At 37.8% G+C, this 8,887-nt stretch overlaps 1 protein-coding gene across 1 annotated transcript in view; it reads right to left on the bottom strand.

The window, feature by feature from the left end:
* Nucleotides 1–1,810: 1,810 nt before the first annotated feature.
* The window catches only part of LOC134530264 (structural maintenance of chromosomes protein 2), a 48,665-nt gene continuing 41,588 nt past the window's right edge, over nucleotides 1,811–8,887 (bottom strand). The window contains exons 18-21 of the mRNA XM_063364958.1: nucleotides 8,354–8,548; nucleotides 5,600–6,016; nucleotides 3,223–3,432; nucleotides 1,811–1,991 (exon numbers count right to left, since the gene is read on the bottom strand). Coding sequence (XP_063221028.1) covers nucleotides 1,869–1,991; nucleotides 3,223–3,432; nucleotides 5,600–6,016; nucleotides 8,354–8,548 — 945 coding nt within the window. The 3' untranslated portion in view covers nucleotides 1,811–1,868. The remainder of the gene's footprint in view (nucleotides 1,992–3,222; nucleotides 3,433–5,599; nucleotides 6,017–8,353; nucleotides 8,549–8,887) is intronic.

Genomic DNA, 8,887 nt, shown 5'->3' with positions numbered 1-8,887 from the left:
ACGCATCTAGGTTCTCTTTCATCCGCAGGAAACATTGTGATAAGCTCCCACCCCCCACCTTCACCAAAAGCAATAGACTTACCAAGGATAATTTATTTTGCATCCGTGTACTTAACATGTAAAATTTAAAGTTAAATTTTATGAAACTCAGTGTACTTACCACAGCCTTGAAGCAGGTATTTCTTGCAATCTCAACATAAACTGAGGAATAAAGATCACAATTGAATACGATTATTGATAAAAAGTAAAATAAAAATATTAGTAGATATTGTATATATTTTTTTATATTCACCTCTTATGTAAATTTTTCTTTGAAGTCTTCAAAAATCTGTCAGCTCATCCTGGCACCCCTGTATAGTGCCACGTTGGAAGTCATGTCTGGGTGACGCCGGTTGAGACTGTTGTTGAGTTACAATGCATTACGGCAGCTTGCGAGCATATACATGATGCACCACACGTTACTAAGAGTGCATGATGTGCTTCGCTGGCATTGAAGTCAGAGGGCAGCACTTCGAACATTTGTTGTAAAGGTGAGATGTGTACGACAATGGGAATACACGTTTGTGACTGACAACCCACATCACCCTGTTCCCGCTACGCTACGAGTGTTTTCTCGCCACTATAGAGTAGCGCTTAGAAGCGTTCAAAATTCAAATTTGTGTGCTACTGTTCATAGTAATAACTTTGTAGAGTTGCATTTCCGAACATATGTTCCATAAAAATTACCACTTGTTTTGTAATTCCCTGCCATCCATTAAGTTACCACTCTTTCTTAGTTACTTAAATTAGGCATGTATTCATGTGTGCATTTTTGTAAATTTCTTAAATTCATCACTTTTTTAAAGATTTTTATTGCATATCATGTGATGGCTTACAGTTACATGCCATTAGGGAGTATGGTACTTCCCTAATATGGATGTAAAAGTTGTTAAGTTCCTTTCTTTCAGAAAAAAGTTATGCTTTAACTAATTTCTTGCACTTTCAAATTCAACAACACTCTAAATAATCAGCTGGCTGCAAATCATTTTTATTCGTTCCTATTGCCTGCTCGCAGAAGAGTAAAACCTATTCTGTAGGTGGGTGATATGGTTTTATTTATGGGTTTTATTTTGATTTAACTTATGAGTAGGAAAATAGAATAATACAGTAAAAGCTTAGCACAGTTTTTTTCTTTTCCTTTCTTATTCTAGCATGCTTGTGTACAAGGTTGATCTTTGTCAGAATGTAAGGCACCCCTTTTCAGTCAGCCAGATAGGCGGGAGAAGATAATTGCCGAGCTGTCAAAAGATAAACATCACCGCAGGAGTTCAGTCACTGTGTATTATGTCATTGCATGTCCAGGTCGCTCTGTCAGTAGGCCCAAATGTTTTCCACCACATTTGTCTAGTTACCTTCAATTTGCTACATTTGCTAACCACACAATGGCCACTGCTTACAGATGTTTCCGAAAACTGTTAACTTCACAGTTATAGAGACAGGTATTAAGTAAGCTTTATCAGTTATTTGTGTGCTAACAGTTATGATCTAATTTAAAAAACCTTGAATACATTCTCTGACTTGTAAAAAAAAAATTGCAGTTAGCTGATACCACGGATGTTATTTATGTCCTCCCTTTACCACAACTACAATTTTTCTGCATTATGCTTTCAAGAAAAATAATCTCCAAAATCTTAGGTTTTTGAATTTGTCCAAATACAGACAATTAGTCTTCAATTCAAATTTTATTTTCAAGAGCTTTGCATACCTCTACAAAGATTTGATTCCTTCAGTTCTTAGGTTTTATTAAATACAAAAATTAAAATGCAGGAGATATAAAAAAAACTTTTATTTGAAACATCTTACAAAACCTACACTAAAAAAAGATCAAGTTATTTGTCTTCTGGGTTACGCTGCACTGTCCTCGTCACCCGCGACATGCCATCCACAAAGCTGGTGCGAAAGAGAACATTGGCATTGCTGAACATCCCGTCCTTCAAGGAGACAATGATAAACTGCAAAAAAGAAATCTTTCTGTAACCATTTTTGTGCTTCTTACAGATTAAACAATCAAAACATGTTAATCCCTTGCATGCAGTAAAGTGAAATATTGTTTAAAAGTACAGTAGAACCTCATGTTTACATACCCTGGATTTAAGCATCCCCGTATTTAATATATATTTTCACCTACACCATTTTCCTTATAGTATTAAATATTAATGCATTACTTTCCTACTCTATGTGAACACATTTACATCATAGTAAGCTGATAATTTTTTTTTTTAACACTTACCCCCTTTTTACATTTTCTAACTATTTACATATTTTTTGTCTTGATCCTTTGAAATATGTAAAAATGTTCTACTTTCATAATTGCCAAAACTGTTGATTTCATCAGGTACTTTGTATTGATATTGCATTGTATAAGCAAACCAAACAACTATCTACTTAATTATCAAGAAATAACTACCCTGTTTTATAGTATAATCTTCGCACCAATATTATAGGGCATCAAATTTGGATGAAAAAAACCTCTCACGTAAACGTCACATGATGTTTTTGGTCGCACTATTAGATTCCAAGCGCTTTGTGAAGGTATTTTTTCCATATAAAACTTTGTATTTATAAATATAATATTCATTCAGACATTACCACTTACTTATTTAATTAACGGAAATACCAAGTTGTCTGACGTGTAAATTTTATTTAAAAAGACTTTTTTAACGTTATAATCTTTATCTGTTCATCTGCGTCGCTGTGGTGGACCGCTTATAAAAAATGTAGCCAGCGCTAGTTGGCATCATTCATGTTTGGTTATGTTGCTTCCCATATAAAGTGCGCACACGTAGTTGAACATCGATGCCGATATCTCGCCGATCGCATGCAACACGGCTACTTGTCTAGTGCCGAGTTAACTACATTTGATGGCCCGCACTCTTTCGTGGCAAGTGTGTACTATGACGGTAGTTATGCTTTCAGGTCACAGATATTTTTTTTTTCTATTTAAAGTTGAAGAAAGGTTTTTGTTGCATGACTAATTAATTTAAATTGTTTGGCATGCATTTGTATACTCCACTTTTTAAATTCAAGTACATTCCACGAATGGGTTTTGTTTTTATGAATAACTTCAGATAACAAAAAATTATTTTTTTCGCATAAAAATCGCAACCCTGTTTTTCAAACTTGATTGCAGTATGAAATGTGCGAGGATTACGCGATGCCTACGCGGTCGCAGCGGGGAGGCACCTGGGAGTGGCGGAAGTGCTTGCGCAGCATCTTGCCGATGTTCTGGGTGTGGGACAGGTCCAGGGCGGAGTCCACCTCGTCCAGGATGTAGATGGGCGCCGGCTTGAACAGCAGCAGCGACAGGATGAGGGAGAGCGCCACCAGCGAGCGCTGCCCGCCGCTCAGCTCCGCCAGGTTCTCCTTCCACACCTCCCCGAACGCCACCTTGATCTGCGCGCCAAAAACCAGAGGAACTACAGTATGTACGTCCCGAGACATACAAGACAAGCTAAAGCCCGCCGCACACGGTACAATATTCCTTACAATATTGTATGCTAGGAGTCGTACTGGCTCTACTACTTGTTTCTTCACTCGAATTCAAACTGGATACTAGTAGCTGCACTAGCTGGGCTACTGGTTTTGCGTAATAGACTGCGTCCTATATTCGTTGCTTGGTGTGTTACAATATTTAAGGAGTGGCCAATGAGAACTCACGAAAACAGCACGTTTACACTTTTAAGCGCGCATGTCGTGATAAACATGGACGGAAAGAAGTGGAATAGTGACCAACTCCTCGTTTTAATAAATGCTTACAAAGAAGAGCCTTGTTTGTATGTAGTAAAAAATGTGAATTATCATAATAAAAATATGTTGTGGAGAATATTCTCTTAACAAAACTGGTAAGGCAGCTAGAATCGTGTGCAGCAGAAACTTGTAGCACACCTACTGTTTCAGCTTGTAGCCTACACAGTACAGAAACCAGTAAGCATTCTAGTAAGCAAACTAGTAGAAAATATTGTACCGTGTGCGGTGGGCTTAACACTTTGAATTACAATAAACAAGTGGTTGTTGCAAACATGCAGGCAGGATGGGGGAGGAGATCAGTTTTGTTTACTGCATTAAATGGATTTCGATTTTTTATTAGCAGTTTCCCAAAAAATCACTCCAAGCAAACACTGATAAGGCTCCTTGTTTAAGGCCATGACCGATTCCTTCAGTGGTGTGTTTCCTTCACTAACGACTTCATCGTCCGTAACAGTTTGCAACAAAATAGATGAACAAATTCTTTGCCTCAGTAACAAATTATTAGCAAGCAGGACAGTACAGTTGGATGGGATCCTATCCCCCCCCCCCCCCTAGCAAAATGTCAAGACTGGAAATAATATATTATTTTTATTATTTTTTATTTTTTTGATTTCTCAAATTTATTCTGGTGCCAAAATTGTTAAACTATTTTCAAACAAAGCACTGCACTCAAACCTACATGCAAGCAATCGAAAACGCATCTTTTTTTTTAGCAATTCAAACTTATATTATAAATGGTGATGTAAAATATATTCATAGGCCAATCGTAAACAAGCACTTTATTCAGAATTTGAACATAAACCAAACAATCAAAGATGCTTCACTTGTCCCGAAAATGTAGCTGAATGAATCTCGTTCACAGTTGGAAATACAAATTTAGGTATATTAAATGCAAAATAAAAAGTTTATGGTTTGTTTCTTATAAGTACCAGTTTGAAAAAAATTTTAAAAATTTGTCTCCGACTATGAAGAACATTAACAAAAACACAAGAACTGTTGTGCTATGGACAAAATGTGAACACAGTAGTAGAAACAATATTAAAATCAATAGCTAAAACTGATTTACCACCATGTTCACACAGTAGTTGCTCACATGCTGCATTTATTGCATCTTCGAGCATACACAAATGTAAATACAAATAAAAGTGCCAGAATCGAGTGGAAATTAGTCGTAAATATGTTTGTAATATTGCAGAATGGGTTCATGACCTTCGCAAATACTAACGAAAACGAGTAAATAACTTGAGTAAAAGGTTAAATATGAGCTAAATTCATCACTATTTCGCACATTAGGCTTTTTTTTTTATTTCACTGTTACGGGTAACATAAAATTAAATAAATAGTAGTATTTTGTGGTATTTTGCAGTCCTTAAATATTACCTTGAATCAGTGGCGTAGCCAGGATTTGTGTATGGGGGGTGTTAAGAAGCATGGCCCTCCCCCGGGAAAATTTGGATTTTAAGGTGTAAAATAGCGCTATTTTAGCAGTTTTCGGTACTTAAATTTAAATATCGTAATGGTAAAAATTTTATTAGTTTTGATATGAAATTTGTTTGAGTGATGAATAAGAAATTAATTAAAGATTTGGTGCTAAGGGGGGAGGGTGGGGGGTGATTTGAACCCCTAACCCCCCCCACCCCTGGGTACACCCCTGCCTTGAATATATATCAATGTAAGTATAATTACGATATTTGGGCATACACAATAGAAATAACTTCTTCCTTTAAAATATCACGGATATTTTGAAATTTATAAGCTTAAATAATTGCCGATGCCGGCGAGAGAGAATGCCCTATCCGGCCCAGCCACTGACCTCGAGCCCCTCCAGCATGGAGCGGCCCTCGGGCGGGCGCAGGCAGGCCTGCGTGCCGGGCAGCAGCATGCAGAAGATGGACCCAAAGTCCTTGTTGACCTTCTCGCAGGCGCTGCGCAGCGCGGTGGCCTTCTGACGGTCCAGGTCCTCGATGAGGCTGCACAGCTTGGCGCGGTCCTGCTCCACGATCTTGCGCTTGCTCTTCAGGTTCTCGTACTCCTCCTCCTTGCGCGTCAGCATCGCCATGGCGCTCACGTTGAGGCTGCGCCCCGCCTTCTCCAGCTGCTCCTGGAGCTTCTCCGCGCGCCGCCCCGCCTCCTGGGGGCTGTGCTCCGAGAAGTCGTAGGCGCTGTTCGGCTGCCCGAAGTACATCTTGTCCGCCTCGATCCACTCGTACTTCTGGGCCAGCTGCGCCAGCTGCCCGCCAGCAAAACAAACCGTTAACAGCAGATCACTGCACAAACGGCGAGAAACAAGAGCGACACCTACCAACTTTATTACAACTCTACAACTCTGTTAAAATGTTTCACATGTGACCTGAAAATTTTAAGACTATTGACCAAGGAAAATATGATGCACTTAAAAGGGATCATTTTAATGACGTGTGTAAGTCAAGTGAAAAATTATCTTAACTTATATGCAGGGGCCTGTTCTTTTCGCGATCGCGATTAAACGACGATAAACGCGAAATCACCGTTAAATACAGATTTTACGCGAAATCGCCATAACACAGCGTTTTTACACAAACTTTTGTATTAAAACACGAAATTGCAGTGTTTTTACGCGAAATTTCAATACTGGATAAAAGACTTGTCTCGTCAATGGTAAACAAACACCGCAACATGGCCGCCAAACATTAATCATAAATGAACTAAAGCAAACAAAAGCTTACACACGCTCACGTTGTAATGTTAAACCCAAAAATATACTGTTAAAATACGCAAAACTACAGCGTTTATTTTCCTTTCCGGCATAATGTTTGGATAAATAAGACAAACAGGCGAAGTTTTAAAGCGTACACACACCGCACGGGGCACTGACGTCAGCTTGGAACAGCGACACCGGATAAATACAAAAGCAAGCAGATGATTGGGCGAACGGTATTTGGAACAGCCTTATGTGAGTGGCCATATCACGTCAGCCGGGGGCGCTGGCATATAGTTGGAACAGCGTCGTAGTATCAAATCAAGCAGATAATCGGGTGAACCAGGCACAAGCATTTTAAATCGCGCCAAAAAGCGGAAAAATGTAAACAAACATTAATTTTCGAATGGTGTGACGATGATGATTAGTTGGTCAACAGTTTTTATAGATTTTGTTGGGTCGTAACCACAACGCGGAAATACTATAACGCTGAATGTCAAAATTGACCACAAAGCCGAAATACCATAACGCCGAATGTCAAAATTGACCACAACGCCGAAATAACAACTGAATGAATTTGTGTGCGTTTCTTAAATGTACCTTAACGCTGAAATACCACAATCAAACCTTACCTTACCTTACCTAACCTAACCTAACCTAACCTAACCTAGTCTATCCTAACCTAACCTAGTCTATCCTAACCTAACCTAGTCTATCCTAACCTAACCTACCCCAACCCAACCTTTGTGGCAGCCCTGTAATGACATTTTTCGGCGTTGTGGTACACAGCAGTTTTCTAGCTGTCGTTGTTGTGATCAATTTGGCATTTCGGAGTTGTGATGCGTCCTCGATTTTGTTAAAGGGATTAATAGTTTTCCAGATTAGTTTATGGGAACAAACTAACTATCAGTGTCTAAATCAAAAGTATTGTCATATAAATATATGTAACCTATTTGTTTAGGGTATTCAGTAATGAGTAGGTTCAAGTAAAATTATTCAACTTAAATAATTTCAGATATATTTACGGTAACACACACTTTTTTTTTTTAGTTTTCAGCACCGCTTTTGTGTTTTTAAGTGAATTTAAGCACCGCTTTTGTGTTTTAAAAGTGAATTTTAACACCGCTTTTGGTAATTTTTAATAACGAAATCTGAAAATTTTATATACCACTTTCAGGGGGCCCTACTTATATGTAATAAGGATTAAAACTTCTTAAGTGGCAACTATTTAAATGGTTTCTTTTTTTTTTTTGTGCACCAGAAAACTGGCATGGTTAAAGAAAAGAGAATTTCTCTCACAAGTCTATTTCGTGCTGTGCATTTTTTTTTCACACAAATGAAATCAACACAGGTGGACACAGTAGTAAATTGTTTATGACAAAACAGTTTTGAAATGTGCTAAAAATGGCTTGAATACCGTAATTCGTAATTCCTCACAGAGATATTTAATCCCCAAAGCAAAAAACTTCAAAGTGGAGAAAAAAGTTACAAACAATACATGAACTGTGTTTCTATGATGTACATTTTGAAGGAAAGAAGTAGAAAAATTAATTTTTAAATAAAGCAACAAAAAAAAAATGTTAGTATGGCATGCATTTACTAATCAATCAGGCAGCAAGGATAACAAAGAACTTATTAGCTTGAACACAAATGGAAAAATGGATGTCAGATGGGCCTAGATCGAAAAATGTTACTTGATCAATTATGTTTACTAAATATAATGCAATGTTACTGACAAATTCTAAGTCTCAAATTTTTAGATTTCTGTCTTAACCTTGAAAAGTTACTTCTTGTACAACTCCAATAGGACTACAATGTTCTGTGCCATACTTGAAATTTCTATCTGACACTGACAGAGAGCACCATAGATAACGGAAGGAGCAAAATTACCTTGTTATGGCAATCCTTAGCCTCGTTCTGAACCTTGGTCACTTCGTGCTCCTTTTTCTTGATGTCTAGCTCCAAATCCGCCATCTCTTTCAACAGCTTTTCCTTCTTGTGAATGGTCTGGTGGATCTCCTTGTTCTGATTGTGGATTAAGTCCTTCTGTTTCTTCACTTCTGCCTGCATCTCCTTCACGCTCTCCTGCAACGCATTGGACACGAGCCCGTCTAGGACAATAACTCCAGCTTCGTCCATACACTCCAACTCACATATATGATTATTTTCTTACTAACAGATCAAGTACAGTGTCTGTTTTCACTTTGTATAGAATGCTTACAGCATATCCAAAAAAGATCACAGAAAATGATTAAGTATGAAAAGTTTGGAACATAAAATACACGATTAAATGTGATAAAATTTACAAAATAACAGTTAATAACTTATCCCTTAATACAGTATTTGTAGAATGTTAACAGTTTTACAGGAATTAACATCACAATTTTTAAAACTAAAGGGTAGGCCTCTAGTCCGGTAAATATA

The sequence above is a fragment of the Bacillus rossius genome, chromosome 3 (assembly GCF_032445375.1).
Source record: "Bacillus rossius redtenbacheri isolate Brsri chromosome 3, Brsri_v3, whole genome shotgun sequence".
Classification (NCBI taxonomy): Eukaryota; Metazoa; Arthropoda; class Insecta; order Phasmatodea; family Bacillidae; genus Bacillus; species Bacillus rossius.
The sequence above is the reverse complement of the archived record's forward strand: the minus strand, read 5'-3'. Positions and strand labels throughout refer to the sequence as shown.